The 19330-nt window shown below is 57.1% G+C and overlaps 2 protein-coding genes across 2 annotated transcripts; one reads left to right on the forward strand and one right to left on the reverse strand.

Moving 5' to 3' along the window:
- Nucleotides 1-578: 578 nt before the first annotated feature.
- PHOX2A (paired like homeobox 2a) lies at nt 579-5521 on the forward strand. Its single transcript, XM_011377411.2, has 3 exons — nt 579-966; nt 3119-3306; nt 4264-5521. Exons 1-3 carry the CDS (start codon nt 750-752, stop codon nt 4711-4713), a joined length of 855 nt encoding a protein of 284 aa, XP_011375713.1. The 5' UTR covers nt 579-749; the 3' UTR covers nt 4714-5521.
- INPPL1 (inositol polyphosphate phosphatase like 1) lies at nt 5366-19329 on the reverse strand (the record flags this gene model as incomplete). The annotated part of the gene is made up of 28 exons (XM_011377458.2): nt 5366-6167; nt 6492-6625; nt 6893-7565; nt 8700-8840; nt 8935-9013; nt 9259-9414; nt 9514-9601; nt 10063-10151; nt 10314-10427; nt 10966-11055; nt 11186-11267; nt 11466-11554; nt 11639-11738; nt 11853-11991; nt 12271-12367; nt 12964-13081; nt 13399-13595; nt 13682-13784; nt 14127-14233; nt 14322-14472; nt 14584-14682; nt 14850-14939; nt 15037-15130; nt 15357-15497; nt 15733-15853; nt 16080-16230; nt 16322-16385; nt 19145-19329. Coding segments are annotated over 28 exons (3783 nt in total), but the record flags the coding sequence as incomplete, so codon positions are not given.
- Between the last annotated feature and the right edge of the window lies 1 nt (nt 19330).

The raw sequence follows: 19330 nt of genomic DNA on the forward strand, positions 1-19330 counted from the left end.
GTCTCCATCTGTGTACCTGTATCTCTCTTGTCTCTTGCTCTCTCTGCATGTGTCTCTGTCTCTTCTCTTCATCCAAGCCCCTACCCCAGGCTCCGTCTCTTCCTCGTTCGTGTCTCCATCCCCCCTCCTGGGCCGCCTCCGTGGTCCGCCGGGATGGGACCTCTCTGGGGGCGGGGCCTAGGGGCTGGATCGGAATAACTCGGTTATCAGGACGAATTGAATTAACTTCACACGAGCGCTCTCAGGCCCGTCTCCCCTCCCTTCTGTCGGGCCGCAGGTGGGGAAGCCAGGGAAAGGGGTCGGGACCCTCAGGCCTGGCACGATGCGTAGAGACCAAAGGTCTGGTCTGGATTGAGGCGGGATGGGGACTCTAAGAATAGGGTCTCGCGCAGCCCCGCCCTGCACCTCCGGAGCCCTCAGAAGGTCGCGGGGACCCTTTGGGGTGGAGGGGTCGGGGATAGATGGAGGCGGGGTCTGGGGCTGCTCAGGCCCCGCCTCGAGGAGCTCGCCCCGCCCCACCCCCTCCACGGGGTCCTGCGCGTTAAAAGGCGCGCGGGCCGAGCCAAGCTGCTCTTGCGTCGCACCCGGGCGGAGCGCGGCCACGACGGGGCGGGCGGACTTGCGGGCGCTCAGAGCCAGCCTTGGGTCCTCGGTGCCTGGCGCTCGAACCCCCATTCCGACCCGCACCCAGCCCGGCACCTCAACCCCGACCCGGCCCGGCCAGGCCCCCGCCCTCGCCTCCCGGGCCGATGGACTACTCCTACCTCAATTCGTACGACTCGTGCGTGGCGGCCATGGAGGCGTCCGCCTACGGCGACTTCGGCGCCTGCAGCCAGCCCGGCGGCTTCCAATACAGCCCCCTGCGGCCCGCCTTCCCCGCGGCCGGGCCGCCCTGCCCGGCGCTCGGCTCCTCCAACTGCGCGCTTGGCGCTCTACGCGACCACCAGCCCGCGCCCTACTCGGCAGGTGAGCCCAGCCCCGTCCCAATCCTCTCTCCAAATCCTGAGGAACCTCCATCCGCTTCCCTAGTCGGCAAGTGACCGCGACTGTCCCCAACAGCTGCCACCATCCCTAGCCTGGCCAGACCCCCCAGTGTCCCGCAGGACCCCCAGTTCCCTTTGTAAGACGGGGTGACCCTAGGTAGAGTTGAGTCCCACCCTCTCATTCTTCCCGTTCTTCTTTTGCTGCCACATTCTTATCCCACGCTCTTCGGGTCAAGGAAACAGATCGCCGCTCCAAGCCCAGGCCCCTCGCCAGGCCCTCTCCTCCTCACCTGAAAGACTGATCATCCATCCCCTTGGAAGCCGCTTCCGGCTCAGTTTAAACAGACCTTCATCCTTATCATCCCCACCCACTTCATGCTCAACCCCCAGCAAAGACCCCTACAGCAGCTGAGCTTCCCATATGGAAACCTTCTTAGAGCCCCAGAAATATCAGGTTCCCCCTGCCCAGTTTTGCCCGTCCCACCTGTGCCCAAACCCCCTTGCACCACTGAAACCTGTTCAATGACCCAAAGAAAAAGGTGCCAAGGTCATTAAGCCATTTTCATTTCCCTAGCCCCCTGGAGACTCTACCAGCTGGAGTCCTGCAGAACCCAGAAGCAGCCCCTAGGACACCCAAGCCCCTTGATCCAAGTCCCCGGCTAAACTCTCAGCCTCATGGAGCCTCTCAGCCATCCCTGTCATTCTGACTGGAGTCCAGGCTGCCCCACCCAATCTCCTTATCTTGTTCCTTCCTGGGAAGACCAGGGGAACCCAAGTAGAAGATTGGGGCCTGGGGCCGGGGGTGGGGAGGGATGGTGAGTTAAAGACCTGGATCTGGAGAAATGAGAACCAGAGAGGTGGAGCCAGAAACTGGAACAGGGATGGAGACATTGGACCCGATGCGAATGGGGATTGGGGAGCTAGAGAAAGGAAATAGGGAGATGGGCCCCAGAGAGATGGAGTTATGAGATGGGGAAATAGGGACAGGTACAGAGAGAGGTGAGCAGAGATAGGACTATTGGGGACTCTGGGAGAAATGGGGACTCAGGTTTGGGGAGATGGAGATAAGAATCAGGTGATGGAAATAGAAGTATGGGAGATGGGGACCAAGGAAGATTGAAAACAGTGAGGAAGATGGGGATAAGAATGGGGTGTTGGCGACAAAGATTGGGAGAGATAGAGAACTAGAGAGATAGAACAAAGATGAAGGATATTGGGGACCCCTGGAAAATATGGAGACCTAAACAGGGTTTGGAGAGAGGGATGGGGAGTTAGTGTCAGAAACACTCTCTGTGGGGCAGTGGGAACTGGGAAGGGGTAGATGAAGATGGAAGGGAAGAGAATGACAGGAAGGGGTGGAGCCAGCTTCAGGGGAGTTGAAACACCCAGAGGGGTGCCTGGGAGAAAGAAGGGGAAAGATAAGACAGAGGAACCTGGGTGGGGAGAAATAAGGACCCTTCCCAATGGGCACAAATAAGGAGAAAGTTGAAGCGAGACAGGGATAAAGAGAGATGATGAAGAGAAGGGGACACCTGGAGGAGAATGGGATGTGAGATGGGGCTGAGGAAACGAGGCCTGGGAAGGATCGAGATGGGGGGTGGGGGCACAGATCAGTGCCCCGCAGAGAGCCCGTGGCGGGATTGAAAGCAGATCCAGGCGGGGGCGGGGGGAGGGGTCTGGGAGGGTCTCAGTCGTTTAGCAGAGGTGCTGGGCTGCTTGCTGATGAGACATGACAGCCAGACAAGGCTAGGGTGGACTCTGCAGGACCTGAAGTCAAGCGAGCAGACTGACTGAGGGAGAGACACGCTGATGAGGGCCGGAGGGGCGGGTGGACTGCGGGAGACGGAGGGGACACCGAGAGAGCCAACAACCGGTCAGCGGCCTTGACAAGAAGATCAGATGTTGGTTCCTTCGCTGCTGCTTTTGGGTCTTCCTGCGCCCTGCCCACCTTCACCCCCGCCGGCTCTAGCGAACGAAAAAGAGAACGCTGAATGCGAGACTGAGAGGACGGAGCTGAGGGTCTAGGCCAGGGGCGGGGGACGCTGAGCGACCCCCTCAGGGGCAGGACACAGCGGGCTGAGCGCGATCCCTCACGACCCCACCCTCGTTGCTCCCCCTCCCATGCACACCCGTAGTGCCCTACAAGTTCTTCCCGGAGCCGTCGGGCCTGCACGAGAAGCGCAAGCAGCGGCGCATCCGCACAACGTTCACGAGCGCGCAGCTCAAGGAGCTGGAGCGCGTCTTCGCCGAGACCCACTACCCTGACATTTACACGCGGGAAGAGCTGGCGCTCAAGATCGACCTCACCGAGGCTCGTGTGCAGGTGTGTGTATGCGCGCGTGTGTGTATGAGAGTGTACACGCGAAAGGCAAGGAAGGTTAGTGCCCAACAGGAGGGAGATCTCACTTGGCGGCAGGCAGGTGCAGCCTGTAGGACAGCTAGGTAGGGCTAGGGGCCAGGGCGCCGGCCAGGGCGCAGGCCAGGGATGGTTGCGCAGGAGGAGATGGAATGTCTGGGGAGGTAGCAGGGCCAGGACTTGGCAGACCTGAGGCCCTCAGGAGAAGTGAGCCCTACGATTTTCCCTTCACTTATCCTGGTAGGGCAGAGTGGTGCTGGAGAAGCTAAGACGGAGGATGAGTGGGTAAAGGGGGTGCTCCAGGCGACCTCAGGTCCCACCAAGGCAGAGGAGTTGGGGAAAGCGGGTCAGTGCCTCCAGGTCCCTACCCAAGCTCTGCAGCTGTGACGCCCGTCAGCCTGGAAAGCCCCGGCTTGGAGCAGGCACAGGGCGGAGATCCGGGCCAGGGTGGACTCTGTTGTCTACCTTACAAATCCGAGTACAAATATCCAGTTTGCCCGCCTTTACTGGAGATCCTGGACAAAAGGTTTCTCCTCGTGCCCTAAACTGCTGTACACCTCTGTGAGACACTCAGGCGGGTATTCTCAGAATTTCTTGTAGGAGGAAATTGGGGGCCAGGGCCATGGGTGATGAGAGCGGTGGCAGAGTCCCCTCCAGCAGGGTCTGCGTGTGAGCAGATCCCAAGGGGAAGACTCTAGGGACCTGGAGAACGGGGTGCGTGTGAGCAGATCCCAAGGGGAAGACTCTAGGGACCTGGAGAACGGGGGCAAGTGGAGGGGGAGTGAAGAGGAGGGCAACGAGCTGAGTGGTGGAGGGCCGAGGGGCCACGCTCGGAAGGCTGGTGATCATTTTAATCCGGCCCCTTCCAGACCGAGGTCTCACCGGCGCCTGAGGTCCGGGGCTGACTGGCACCTGTGCCCGCAGGTCTGGTTCCAGAACCGCCGGGCCAAGTTCCGCAAACAGGAGCGCGCAGCTAGCGCCAAGGGTGCGGCGGGCGCGGCGGGCTCCAAAAAGGGCGAGGCGCGCTGCTCGTCCGAGGACGACGACTCCAAGGAGTCCACGTGCAGCCCAACGCCCGACAGCACTGCGTCGCTGCCACCGCCGCCCGCACCGGGTCTGGCCAGCCCACGCCTGAGCTCCAGCCCGCTGCCTGCAGCCCTGGGTTCCGGGCCGGGTCCTGGCCCGGGGCCGCAACCGCTCAAGGGCCCATTGTGGGCCGGCGTGGCGGGCGGTGGGGGCGGCGGGCCTGGCGCGGGCGCAGCAGAGCTGCTTAAGGCCTGGCAGCCAGCAGAGCCCGGGCCCGGGCCCTTCTCGGGGGTTCTGTCCTCTTTTCACCGGAAGCCCGGACCCGCCCTGAAGACCAATCTCTTCTAGCCGCCGGACTCTGGAGACTCCGGGCCTGCCCCCAGAAACGTCCTTGCCCCTCCAGGACCTGACAGAGTCCCTCCTCATCCCGGACGCCTGCCTGGAAGTCCCCATCCGTCCCCACCTCCCACCGTGTCTGACCCCTAGGTGCACCCTCCCCAGCTTTGGAGACCAAGTTGGGGCCACTCTCGTTTTCACCCACCCCCACCTGGCAGAGCAGAGTACTTTTCACTGGGACGCCCCTCCCAGGAGAGCCCGGAGCCCCTTCTAGCTTGGCTTTCTTTGGAACCAGGATCAAAAACGCCCGACCCTAACAGTGCTCCAACGTGAGGGTCCTCATGGAGGAACAGCCGGCCCCTTCCCCTCGCCGTGCAGTAGGCTGGGTCATTTCCTCACCTTGGTGACCAGTCTGCTGCCCCGCCCCTCGGAGCCTACCCACACTGATCCCACCCATGGAAAGGCCAGTGGCTGCGGGATAATCAGCAGCCTGAAGTGTCCCACTGCCAGTTTGTCCCTCATGCATTTCCTCCCTTCTGCAGCTGGTCTGGCACAGAGGGTAGCCTTTAGAGAATGGAGGGGCAATGGGACAGAGGGGTTTCCTCTTGATTTGTTTTTTGTTCTTTTCCTTTCTAAAACTTGTAATTTATTGAGGTGAGTTTCACTCAATCCAAATAAAACTTAATTTATTGAAGAAGACATCATATTGGCCACCCCTCTGAATACCTAAGATGGAAATAGGCTGTCTGCAAGGGCCTGGTCCTCCTTGCGACCAGAGGACCAGCGACTGCCACATATCCCCACATAGACCAGGAGACGGCAAGAACTAAGCAAACTGGCACTTTATGGAAGAGATCCTCCCTCCACCCGCAATCGACCCCAATAATATTAAAGTGCCCGCCCTCCTTAAACCCACACAGAAAAACTTAAATAAACCCAGCCTGGTTCTCGGGCTGTTCCTTCATTTCCGGGTGGACACCCCAAAGTGAGGGTTGGGGAAAGCTGAGCCCCCCTGGCTGTAGTTCAAGGCCAGAGGAACCAAAAATGAAAGTGGGGGCCCAGACGTACCCAAATGGACCCCTCGGGCACCCATGGGGCTGGGAAGAGGAGTCCAGATAGGGAGGACAGCACCAGAATAACTGAGGTCCTCGGTAACCATGGCAACTGATCGCTGGTGCCCAGGTCTAAAAGGCGAGGGGCAGGATGTCCTAATTAGGGCATTACAAATAACTGGGCAGTAGGGAACGCAGATCCCCAATAAATACGAAGAGAGGTACTGCCCTGCCCCCCATAACTTTTCAACTCCGGGGCCATGACTAGGTCTTCCTGGGGTCACGGAGGAGCACTGAGTTAGCAGCTTCACCTTGCCACGCTATCACTTGCTGAGCTGCAAGGTGTCCAGAAGGAGGCGCTTGTGAGCCGGGTCTTGCACCCCAGCCTCCTCCAGGTCCTCCTCGGTGATGTCACTGTAAGGATAACAGAAGCTGGGAGGTGGGCAAGGTGGTCCAGAGCAGTGGTCCCCAACCTTTCTGGCACCAGGGACCGGTGCTCCTATGAGAATCTAATGCCTGACGATCTGAGGTGGAGCTGAGGCGGTGATGCTAGTGCTGGGGAGCAGCTGCAAATATAGAAGCTTCTCTCACTCACCTCCTGCTATGCAGCTGGGTTCCTAACAGGCCAAGGACCACTACCCACTGGTGACCTGGGGGTTGGGGACCTCTGGTCCAGAGGGCTCCTAGCTCTAGCCCTGGGGACAGATCCACCCCACCCACCTCCAGTCCCACCCCCACCTGAGAAACTCCAGGTCGTCCCAGCCATTGTGCACCAGGCCCTCCTCGTAGCGCTCCAAGCCGATGGCCCGCAGCCAGGCACCCATGCCTGCCTCACCCAGCCCGCCAGCACGCCCGCTCTGTGGACATGGAGCCTGAAGGAATAGGGCATGTCAGGGGGAGCACTGAGGGTGCCCACCCACAGAAATACCAAAAGACGGCCATATTCTACCATCTGCTCTTGGTTGTGAGGGAGGGAGGCAAGGACTGGGCCTAATTCATGTGTTCCCCTACTCCCTAGTACCCTGCTCAGGGTAGAGGGGCCACCACAGAGTACTGAATGGTAGAGTAAAAAGATACCACAGTCCATAGGCAAGCACATACCTCAGGTACACACAGCCAGCCACCTCTGGTCCACATACCTCCTCTGCCAGGTCCTCCTGGATGCTCTCTCGGATGCGAGGTGGAGGGAAGCTGAGAGGCCGGCCATAGTCTGAGGGCAGCCCTCGGGGTGGCTGCAACTCCAGTGGGCCTGGCAGGAGCACTGAGTGGCCAGGCCCAGCAGGAGCATAGTCCACCTCACTCAGTGTCTTGGCCATCTGCAGCACTGAGCAGGAGCGATCATCCCCACTGGCTACCTCCCCCAGGAAAGCACTGGTAGGTGAGGGGCCTGGGGGCAGTGGAGGTCTTGGATGGGCCTTGGGAGGCGGTGGGCCACGGGCCTCACCCCCACTACGACCTCGGACCGCTGGCCCTGGCAAAGGATCCAGGCTTGGGGGCAAGAAGATGGCCGAGTCCGGCAGTGGTGGGGGTGGAAAGTCTGGAGGGGGCAATGTGCCTCCAGACTCTTCATCTGATGAGCTCCCTTCTCCTACACGGGGCGGCCGGTGGCGCCCAAGCTGTGGAGCAGGCACTGTGATGGCCACCTTGTTCTTGGTGGCAGGTGGGACAGGGGCCCTGGCAGGCGAGGGTGGCTCTGGGGGCAGCAGCTGGTGTGGGACCCCTTCAAGGACGTAGTAGGCAGGGTTATTGAAGCTGTTCTTGGGTGGGGGGGCTGCCACTCCATCCGCCTCTGGAGACCCTTCAGGCTTCAACCTGGGTTAGAAGCAGGATAACTAAGTCAGGACCCAGAAACTCAAAGTGAAGGTAGTAGGGGCAGTGGAAGGAAAGCCGGACTGGGAGTTAGAAGAGATAGGTCCCAGTCTCACATGACCTTGAGCATATCGCTCTCTCTCTCTGGCCCTTGGTGTCCTCAGGGGAGTTAAATGGATAACACCTAAACTTCCTTGCCTCCCTTGCTGAGATTCTAAGATCTTTTATGACTTTGTAACTGAAACCTGAGCGTAAAGGAGTAAAAACAGGTGTGAGAAGGCAGGGCAATAAAGGCCTTTAATGAAAGTGACCAGTCCAAGCTGGAGATTTGGAAAGCCTCCGGAGGCATCTGATGGGCCAGTCTACTGAGGAATACTAACTCAGGAATTCAGATTAGTTTTACACAAGCCTGGAGATTAAAACCAAGGTGATTGATAACAGCTGAAGAAGAGTGAATAAAGCACCAAACTGGACCTAGGAGTTTCTATTTAAAGTCAAGCAACGACTTGATATAATTAGAAAGCAAGCCTTACTTTACCAAAGTATGATCCACAGAATACTAGTTCCCCAGGATATTAATAGTTATTATGTGGAAAAGAAGTTTCCTGGCCCATTAAGTTTGGGAAACTATATTCAACAGAGTTGAAAAAGGATTTCCTTCCTGTCCACATGCTCAGAGCTTTTGCTCATGCTAATATGCACTGGGAATATCTAAGAAACAAATCTAGCAAGAACCATTTCCCCAACTCATCTGACCACAAACCCATTTCCAGGGGGGGCATCTTATAAGGTAGTGCTCCACAGAACACACCGAGCGAAACCTGGACCCGAGCCTTGCGCCTTCTCTGCCCAAAGACTCAAGCTAAGTCTGTTTACACGCAGGGAACTGTTGCAGAAACACTTTCTAATTCCACTTTTTAAGGCAGAATTGAGAGGAAAGGCTGACTGTGTTCCCTTTGACTAACAGAGCCACACTTAAGGGAGGCCTGACTAGCCAGAGTGGCCATGGGTGTAAGGCCCCAGCACCTATGGGGGGCAGAGCATGCAAGTAGCAGACGATCCCCAAGCTGGCCCTGAGAACCACGCTGGCCCTGAGAGCCATGGATAAAGTAGGGGGATGACAGGTTCTTCTCTCACCTGGGGGTCAAGGGCTCCTCTCGGGGAGCAACTCGAGGTGGGGCTGGAGGTCTCCCAGTTGGTGGTGGTTTCTCTGGTTCTTCAAATAACTTGGACAGAGGACAGGAGGCCTCTGCGGAGGCTGGCTTACGGCTCCCTGACCTGCCAGGAATGCACAGAACGGGAAAGGTGAATAGGGGCTGACCAAAAGTCCCAGGCACCCCTTCTCATGATACCCAACATGGCCCCAACTCACCTGGGCTCCTGGCTGCCTCGTGACACAGAGGGAGCTTTGCTCTTTGCTCCTGCCTCATCCTTATCAATGCTGATCCACTCTGAGGGAAGAAGGAAAAGAGACTCAGGGGGGACCTAGAGTCCTAGATCCCAGACACTCACTGATCTTCCAGGCCCTTCCCAGCTACTCCTCAGGGCAGGCCCACTCCCGGCGATGGATGCAGAACTTCCAAACAACTGTATTCTAGAGATTCAACATGTCCTCCCCACGCCCCTGGTCTTCCCCTCTAGTCCAACTTGTATCATCCCATCTCATGCCCCACACCCCTCCCAATGGAGCCCCCACCGTAGAGTCGCTCACGGGTGCCCACGCGCTCTGTGGGCACCCGCACCTTCATGGAGCCACGGATGTTGCCTGTCTCTTCGCCACGGTGAGATAGAAAGGTCAGGAACTGCTGGGCTGTGCTGCCAATCATAGACTTGAGCGCCACAACGCACTCCCCTGAAGGGCAGATGGGGCAGACCGGCAGATTGCCAAACCTTTCTAGGCCCCTGCATGGCTTCCTATGCCCCTCGGTACCCCTCACCCCTCACCCCTCACCATAGGATTCGTAGCCATCCATGGACTTGACTGTGAGCAGGAGGTGCTGGTCCTGCAGGTACTCAATGTCAGCAAGAATTGGCTTGAGCTGGGGAGCGGAGAGGCCCAGAGAGGAATGAAGCCCCACAAACCACGCCCTCCTGACCCTGACACCAATCACTCCTTCCCTCAGGATTGCGCATGCTCACTCCCATTCAACTCTTAAGGAAAGATCTCAAATCCTTAATGTAGAAGACACAGCCCTACACAGGCCTTTCAAAGCACTTAACAGCATTTTACTCATTTTCTGCATCCTCAATGGCCAACACAGGACCCCACATTTAGCAAAAGCTCAAGAAGTATTTATTGAATGAATGAACGTACTCTAACTTGGTCCCACATCCCCCCAAAAAAGCAAATGCCTTCATCCTCACTCACACCCATCCCCTACCCCACCACATGCATAGATATGTGTGCACTCTGCTGGCTCTGCCTGCCCTCCCTGAATTCACTCTGCTGCACCTCTCTCTGTGCTCCCGCCACAAACCCAGGCCCTGCATGCAGCCTCACCGTGGGCAGTTGGCGCGAGGACCACTGCACTTTGAGGAAGTTGATGTTGTCACTGCTCTGGGCATCATTCTCAAAGCTCTTCTTGTACTCTGGGGAGGGGGTAGGGGACACCCAACTGAATGCCACCTCCCAGCTACCCTTCCCCCTAACTAGGGGGCTGACTGCTCTAAGCAGCTTGGGCCCCCATCCTCCTTGGGCAGCTGGCACCCCCCATCCCCCTCGGCCCACTCCAGCCCTGGGCCTCCTCTGACCCTCCAGGCAGGTGGAGTAGAACTCAATGAAGAACTTAGTGCGGCTGGCTGTCTTCACAATGGCCTCGATGCTCTCAAACTCAATGTAGGCCTGGTCTGAAGTCTTTGAAAGCCCTGAGGGGCAGAGGGAGGAAGGCAGACAAGAACTCTGAGAGGGCGACAGGAGGAACAAGACAGAGAAAGTGAGCCCGAGGACAGGAAATCAGGGGCAGAGCAGGAAGAAAGGCCAGGAGGGGCCTCCCCAGTTCCAAGAAACCAATAGAGAGACCCTAAAGCCCAGACCCTGGATCAATGCAGACAGACTACCCAAGGATAAGGGGACATTTAAGAGGGGATGGGGCACCAGAATGCCTCAGGGATTGCCCACTAATAATCCACCATACCACCAGGCACTCAGGGGCATACATGTGGCCCCAGGCACACACAGACACATATATGTTTCCATTCACTCATATATACACATACTCATGGGCATGGACCTCTGACAATGACTCAGGCACACAAATACCCTCGCATATCATATTCAGAAACATTCTTGCATGTATAAGTACACACACATAGACATATACACTCAAACCAGTGTACAACCCAGGCTTCTGCCTGTGCCCACCCAGATGTGTGCCATACCCACAAGCATATCCAGAGTAGTCACCTTTCTTGGAGATAAACTGAGAGGTAACCCCAACCTCAAATGTCCCAAACACGGGAGAGTGGTCACTGGTGACGATGTCATCAGTGCAACCTTGGGAGGGGGATAAGAATGGAGGCTCAGGGAAAAGCTCTTTACCCTCTGCTCCCACTTCCCAAAGTAGGGCAGAGTCAGGACAGTCACCACCCAGGATCACCCATCACCCTGTCAGGAAGGCTCTGACCATAGGAATTGCAGATGATGTGTGTCTCAGGGTAGGATTTCCAGAGAATCCGGTCACACCATGAAGGCACATTGGTCCTGACCTGGGACAGGGAATGGCAGCACGGTCAGGGCCAACAGCTAGGGTTGCTTGTCGTCAGACCCCCCAACCTCCCAGAGCTGATAAGGGCCATAGGTGCTAGAGTGCTAACTGCAGAGGCCCACAGCCTTGAAACCACACACATTCTTAATTCACTGCAGTCCTAGAGATGTCTTCCAAGGCCCACCCTGTTCTCACTCACCCCAGTTGGCTTCTGCTTGTGCCAGGCATATGTGTCCCGGGAACCCCGCTCATAGCGGTAGGTGGGTGGGAAGGAGATCTCCTCCTCACCTAAGGAAGGCAGGGGACAGGTCAGGGCTCAGGGATACCACAGACCTCTGGCCCTCAGAGACCTCCTCCTGGGCCCACACTCACTGAATCTAAGGAAGACCTTGTGCTTTTCCCGCTCCAAGTTGAGCTGGTCCACCCTGAGCAGGGGCTCAAACTCCTTCCTGCTGATGTAATTCAGGATCTCCTGGGGTGGGGACAGAAAGGCTGGAGACTTTCTCTCTGAGCCAGACCCAGAGGTAAGAGCCTCTGACCCCCAGCCCAGCCACCCTGCCAGCCACCTGCCAGGCCCTGTTCGCACTTGGATATCCATGTCCAGACGGTAGTTGAGGTCCCCGAACCAGAAGAGGTGAGTGAAACGCAGAGAGATGTCAAAGGCACTGAGCTGTCGGTCGCCCAGAGAGAGCAGCCGCAGGATGTCCAGGTAGTTCTGGTTCCGTCTACAATGGGGATAGGGGGAGGTCCCCAGGGTCAGGACTCAGGGATAGGTGGAAAGGTAAGAAGTGTCTGGGGTCAGCAATGGGGTGGGGATCAGGGTCCTTGTGGGCAGAGAAAGGTCAGGGAAAGGCAGAGGGGTCTTGACTTCGGATAAGGCAGATGGGGGTCTCTGGGGACAAGGATGTATAGGTGGGTCATGGACTGGAATATGGGAGAGGGAACAGGTCTCAGGCAAACAGAGAATGAGAGTAAAGAGATTATTTGGGAAAGCACCCCCTCACCGGGCGGTCTTCTCATTTCCTGAAGTGAGGTGGCAATTCACAAAGCCAAATGAAGTGCCATTGAACATGAAGGAGACACCCACGGCCCCCTTATTTCCTGTCAGAGCAACAAAAGAGGAAGACCCGAGTCACCTTCGAGGGGGCTCCCAGCTCTCCCCTCTGCCCCTTGAAGCAACGGTGGGAAGATCCTCCCACCCTCACTCCCAGGTGCTAAGAGGCAGGCAGTCCCCTGAACACACACCCACACCTTCCCTGGGGGTCCATATGGGGCATATGCAGTCCATCTGGATGGCCTGAGTCTGTGTGCATATGTGAGCAGAGCCCCTGGAGATCAGAGGATCTCAAAAATAAAGCTGCAAAGACCTACAGATTCTAGGAAGAATCTACCCTGAAGAAGCACTGGACTACAAACCAATAGAGCTGGGCACTATGCCAGGCTCTATGACATACTAGCTGTGTGACCTTGGACAGGTCATTCAACCACTCTAGGCCTGAGTGTTTTCATCTATGAAATGGAGGTAATTACCCTGGTCTGCCTTCCAGGTGGGACTGGAAGAGATTTAGAATATGAACACGCTTTACAAAGTTCAAAGAGTTCTATATATGGAAAAGCTGAGACCACCCAAAAAGGGGAGATCCTGGGCTGGAGAGGAAGCAAGAAGCGTGGAGAGGGACCCTGCCCGCTCTGCTCACCCAGGGTATTGGCAATGCCAGTCTTCACGCTCGACGTACTGACATGGCTGATGCGGTTCTCATGCTCTGGCTTGACCAACACAGCCACTTTGATGTTCCACAGTGACTGCATGGCAATCTGGGTAGAGAATGCAGAGTCACCTTTGCCCTGAGCTGGGCTACTGTCTGCATTCTCTGTACCTCCCTCACCACCCCTAGCCCAGACTATAGACTGTTCTGGCAGGTGCAGGATAGGGAGGCCTGCTGTTCCTTTTTTCTGAGGGGCTATAGCACGAAACATTCAGATCAGATCTCAAGGATATGCCTAAGGACCAGAGGCACAGCCAGTCAAACTGTGTTCCCCAGGGTCACCATGAGGTCAAGAACAATAGTTTGGGATGGTGCGTGAGAAGAGGGGACTCTCCGCAGCAGCACCAGCCGCCCACTTTCCCTCACCGGGCGGTAATCCAGATCTGTGAGCTCTTTGAGGCCCCCGCGTAGCAGGTCCAGCCACTCTCGGTCGCCCACCGAGTTCTCCTGGGTCCCAAAAACATAGATGTCATGGGGTATGGTCACTGTGACCTCATCCAGGGTCTTCCCCAGACCCTTCGATGTGAACCAAGATGTTACATTTTTCGGAGGTGGCACACTTCCTGGAGGTGGAGGGGATAGAGAGTGGTCAAGCCCCTGGTCTGGGGCCATTCCTCTCTCCCACCTCAGACCCATCCCTAGGCCTGACCCATGTTCCAGGTGCCTATGAAGATGGAGATCATGTCAGGCTCATCCTGCTTCGAGTGCTTATTCTTCATGAGCTGCAGTAGCTGGCAGAAGGCCTCCCGCTTCTGCGGAGATGGCAGTCAGTCAGGGGCACATAGGCAGCCAGGGAACCCCACCCTTGCACAGGGATACCCTCCTGGTAGCAGGTACCATAAGGAGAGGGTCATGCCTGTCTGGTTCACCACTATATACCCACTACTCACGTATGTAACAGGTACTCGATAAATGTTCATTGAATGAGTATTTGAATCTATCCTCAGGTCACCCACTCTCCACCCATACACTCTCTGCCCTGTCAGACCCACCCCTGCTAGGAGGGATGACATGCTTATATCATGCGTTCCCTCTCTTCCCATCCCATGGGGAACCCTGCAACTCCCAGTGGCCTGGCCCAACCTGCTGCTCACCCGGGCACTGACAAAGATGAAGTCCTTGCGCTGTGTCCGGTCTTTCTCCTTCTCAAACACAACGCCCAGCTTGTTCTGGACACGCTGGGACTTAATAAGCTGGCGAACTAGGGGATGGAGAATGGGTCACACTGGCCTGTGCTCCAAGGCCTGGGGCCACCCTGTCCACCCTCCCAGGTCAAGGCCCTGGCTCACTGCGGTCATGCGTGAAGGTTGTCCAGTCCTCCTGTGAGTCCCGCTGTCTCCGCAGCAGCACCAGCCGCCCACCTTCCACATCCACACTCAGCGTGAACTTCTGTGACTTCCCAATCTTGGTCAGATCACCCAGGGTCACATCTAGCTTCACCTGCAGGCCAGGAGTAAGGAGGTGCTGAAAAGACCTCAGGGCAGGCAGCATCCCTTTTACTTCCACTGCCTTTTGCCCAATGAGGCCCCACCTGGCCCCCCTTTCATGTACCTCAAAGGCCTGCACAGGGATGGTCTTGGCCTTACGTGTGGACGGCTGCAGCAAAGCCGGGGGTCCTGTGGAACTCATGTCCTGTAGGGCCTTCAGGGCCTAGAAGGGGCAAGGGCAGGGCAAGGGCAAGGGATAAGGTCAGGGGGCTGGGGCCAGAAAGGCATGGCCGGGGTCAATGCTAAACTGTATATTCAGGGTTGAGATCAGGCCTGTGCAAGTGGTCAGGGACTGATGGGTCAAGGGTCAGAAGTCAAAAGTCAGGCCACCTTCTTCTGGATGCCTGACAGGAAGTCCTTTAATACTGATAGCTTCAGCACCAGGCTCTCTAGTTCCTGCTCCCCAGTCTGTGGTGGGTTCTGTGGGGAGAAAGAATGAAGCTTGTACTTGAGGCCACCAAGCCCACCCAGCCCCAGAACATGAACCCATTCCCCAGAGGTCTTCCCACAATCCTACCTGTTGCTGCAAAAGGCGGGTCACCATGGGCGAGCTCTGCTGGTCGAACACCTTGGACAGGATCTCCAGGCCTGACAGGACCTTATCCACCTCACTAGGGGAGACATCAGGTCAGAACTCCCCACCCCAATCCAAGTACAGGGAAGCGGGGCTTTAGCCTCCACTATAAGGATATAAGGGTTCAGAAGAGGAAAAGTCAGGAGGCAACCACTGGATCCCTGTTCAAGGCCAGAGGTCAGGGCATTTGTGCAGCAAGGGGGAGCAGGTGAGTACAGGTCAGAGGTAAGGGCGCGGTGCTCGGTGTCAGATGTCCCAGGTACCTGTGCAGCCTCCGGCATGAGGTAGCAAGAGTGCGGGTGAGGTGGGGCAGGTTGCTGGCTCCGCTCCGAACAGCCTCCAGGTCCAGCCCGTAGCTGCCTTTCAGGTACTCATGCGAGACAGTGCTCAGCCCATTGGGAGCACTTTGGGGAGGGGTGAAGAAGTCAGTGGAGGCCCTGCTGACCCTGTCCCAGCACCTCTACCCCATCCCTAGAGGAGATGGTACTAGTGATATCAGAGTGCCATGGATCAGGGTGTCTGTCTCTGGGGCTGAAATGGATGGGGGTGGGACTGGGGCTTAAAGGGTCTCCCCACTAGGACACAGTTCTCAGAGGAGAAAGTGACTTCCTGCTCCATGGAGTAGGTTGGGGGTCTTACCTCTCAGCAGCTGGAGTTGTGGGGGTTTCTAAGGCTGGTGGGGTGTTGCTGGGCCCCACGGACACAGAAATGCTTGTGGAGCCAGAACGCGGGGGCAGTGGGGGCTTCTCATCCTCCCCATCTGTGGACAGGGGTCAGTGGGGCATCATTCCGGGCCTCCTGCCCTCAGTGAAGTAATGGGAGAATGCCACAGCAGTCAGAGACTTCCATGGAAAGGGGGTAAGGGGATCATGGTTAGGGACAGTGAGCTTTAGGGGAAATAGGCTGAGAAGATAAGATAGGAAGAAGCAACTAGTGCCTGAGCACGGGAGAGGGCAGGCATTTGCACATTGCACACCGGGTGGCACCTGAGGCATCGCGGTCATCTGGGGGGTCCGGATCTCGCTCCCGCTCCACAGGCAGCAGCAGGGCACACACGAGGCCCTGGTTGGGCTGGGCGTACAGGCCAATGAGCTCGCCCAGGGTCTGGAAGCGGCGCACAGGCACACCTTGCGAGGTCTGCAGCCAGCAAGGTTGGGAGAAGGGTCAGCTAGCCTGTCCCAAGCCATAAGCTGGTATCAAGGTCAAGGGTCAGAGTCCAGCCTCCTACCTGCACAGCCAGGAAGTCTTCTCCATCAGGAAGAATTCGATATGTGTGCACATGCTTCTGATACCTGATGGCAAAGCAAGGGTCAGAATCTGTCACCCCCAGGCTGGGGTCTAAGCCCTAAGGTACCCTCCACTCCTGCCACCAGGTTCAGCCCCAAGCCCCTTCAGCTTGGTTTCCCTAAAAACATTTGCCCAGGCTGCATAGGTTTAATGATGGGGCTTGTCCACATCTATCCTGTTGGTGTCCCCAGTAAGCAGAACCCTCCACCCCCCAACCCAGACCTGCAGTCTCCACACCCACGGCAGGGCCCAGGAAGCAACAAGCAGCTCTTTTGTGGCCTCCACAGCTGTCTAAACAGCCCCTTTGGGCTGTGGTACCAGTCTGGGCCCCCCGCCAGAGTAAGAGTCCTTAGAAGCCTGGGTAACTGCTGTTTGCATGCATGAGTGATGTGCTAGCACACGTGTGCCTGCTGTCTGTGTTTACATTGGTGTCTAGCTCTGCTGTTGGGTGTGTCTGAAGCACTTTTGCCGGGGAATATGGGGGTATCAACCTGGAAATTTCTCCCCCCTTCTCCAGACACCAGGAAATTGGGATGACCCAAGGGGCCCCCTGTGGGAGACTGGGCTTCTAGGAGTCCCAAAGTGAGGAGGGACAAGAGGGGTGCTGACAGATGGCAGCGACAGCTGAGCAGGTGACAGCTGAGCCAGGCCTGGGTGGTGCAGGCCACGCTCAGTGGGACTAGAAGACTCCCTTTGCAGTCACGCCTCAGAGCAGTCTTACCCAAGGGAGTCACATGGGCCCCTGTGTTTTGGGCAGAAGGTATTGGCTCCAGAGAAGACCAAACACCTGTTTGACCTACACCTTGGCCGCAGAGCCATCCCATTCCCTCAAGTAAGCATCCTTTGAGGACTCTCCTGGCTGCCAACCTTGCAGGTGTCTGTGTGTGACTGGGTGTGTTGGTTTGTGGACTGTGGGCCTGTGTTTATAACAATCATAGCATCCCATTAACTGAGTCATGTCCCTGTGACAGGCCAGGTACTCAGCACCCAACAGATGTGATCTCATTTAATCTTCACCTTTTGAGGCAGATATTATTATCTCCATTCTCCAGAAGAACAAAACTGAGGTTCACAGAGAAAAGGTGATTTGCCTAAGGTCACAAAGCAAGTAAAAAGCAGAGCTAGGATTTAAAGCCAGGGCAGAGGCCAGCGCCTACAACCTGGCCTGCTGGTCAGATTGCCTGTACCTGTTGGGGCAGGAATGTGCCCTGAATGTTACCCGTGTACATGTGGGCATGTATACAAGTAAGCAAGTATTTTTCTGATCACCTACCCACAGGTTTCTGAGATGCAAGGAGTAGCCAGAGTCAGCTGAAGTACCCTCTACCACAGACCCATACCCCACCCATTTCCTCCCCTGGCAATGGAGCCAGGATTCTCCCCTCCTGGGACAATAACTTTCCTCACCCAGACACAGCCCCAGCTGTCCCCTTCCCACTCAACAGCTGACCCAGCACCTGCCTCCCTCCCCTCCCTAATTAGGGGGTATGCCTCAGAGGGGACTGAAAGGCAGGGCTCTAGGATAGTCATCTGCCTAGGCTGTTCCTCTTTAGTCTCCCCTGCTGGGCCCCAGGCTTGGGACATAAGCTGAGACTTGGAGCACCCCTTCCTCCTCAGGTCCACTGCCTAGATCAGGGTTTCTCAACCTCAGCAATACTGACATTTTGGACTGCATAATCTTGTTCTGAGGGATTGTCCTGTTGTTGTAGGATGTTCAGCAGCATCCCTGGCTTCTATCCACAGATGCCAGTGGCACCATCCCAGTTGTGACAACCAAAAATGTCTCTAGACATTGACAAATGTCTCCCTAGGGGTAAAATCATTCCCAATTGAGAAACACTGGCCTAGGCCAACGTACCCCCAAAGATGTGAAGAGAACAAAGGGTAAAGGGACAGAAAAATAGGAGTTTGGGAGGGCTCATGAGGCTGAGGATTAGATCTAAACAAAGCAGTGACTTCCCACTCACCACCTCCCACTCCTGAGACCCACAGGATCCTACCCAGTGTCAGACTGCATGATGTGGGGGACAGCTCAAAACTGAAAGTACAAACTCACCCCAACACCATCGCCACACATGGCTGGCTGATGGGTACAGGCACAGGGCAAGGCCCACTTAGAGAGATGCCAAGTCTAGCCCCACATTCAGCACCCATAGCTCAGGCCTGCGCAGCGGGGAGCCAGGCCCCATACAGTCTCACCTCCTTCTTCTCAACACCACCCTCTCCCCTAGTCCCAGCCATACACAGCCAGGGAAGCCCCAGTCTCAGTCCTGATGCACAGCAAGACCCCCTAAGGGAGCTGCTGGCCATTCTCACGCACCCCACCAGTCCGTCTGGCCTCCTCAGCTATCCCTGAGAGCTGGACTAATGTACCAGATCCCCACTTCACCCCAACTCCCACTATACCTACCACTTAGACATCCAATCTCTGTATAATCAGCACTGCACACAACTCGCCCAAATGCACATCCTCACACCTCCAGCTCCTTCTACCTGAAGGGTGCCTGATGGGGTCTGCATTTCCACCCCCCTTACGGCCACTCTGGCAGCAAGACCGCACGCACTCTCCCTCAACGCCCCAGAAAGTGCCCCCACCCCCGCGCCCTGACACACAACAGGAAGTGCTCCCTGCATCCCTCAGTCTCAGCATAAAGCTAAGGCCCCACTCTGGGGGGCGCTGGCGTCCCATTGTCCCAAGCCCTCTCCACACATTCAAAGAACCCCAGGCCGTGCCCCAGCCCACTGGAGCCCCAGCGCCACTCACAGGACGCAGAGCGCGAAGGCACCCGCCACGCTTTCGCTGTCTCGGACCAGGAAGCTGCCATCGCGGCCTGCCCGGGCCAGCAGCTCCTCGGCGGCAGCGCGGCTCAGGTCTCGGTGGTACCAGACAGGGGCTGGGCTTCCCAGCGCGCCTCCCGGCCCGGCGCCCCCCAGGGCCGGCGTCCCGCAC

This window comes from Pteropus vampyrus, unplaced genomic scaffold (genome assembly GCF_000151845.1).
Source record: "Pteropus vampyrus isolate Shadow unplaced genomic scaffold, Pvam_2.0 Scaffold311, whole genome shotgun sequence".
Lineage (NCBI taxonomy): Eukaryota > Metazoa > Chordata > Mammalia > Chiroptera > Pteropodidae > Pteropus > Pteropus vampyrus.

Excerpts from the sequence above, each read along its gene's own strand:
- PHOX2A (XM_011377411.2), top strand. The coding sequence starts at position 750 with ATGGACTACTCCTACCTCAATTCGTACGACTCGTGCGTGGCGGCCATG. Across the intron at positions 967-3,118 it reads GCCCGCGCCCTACTCGGCAG|TGCCCTACAAGTTCTTCCCG; the intron begins GTGAGCCCAGCC and ends GCACACCCGTAG. Across the intron at positions 3,307-4,263 it reads TCACCGAGGCTCGTGTGCAG|GTCTGGTTCCAGAACCGCCG; the intron begins GTGTGTGTATGC and ends CTGTGCCCGCAG.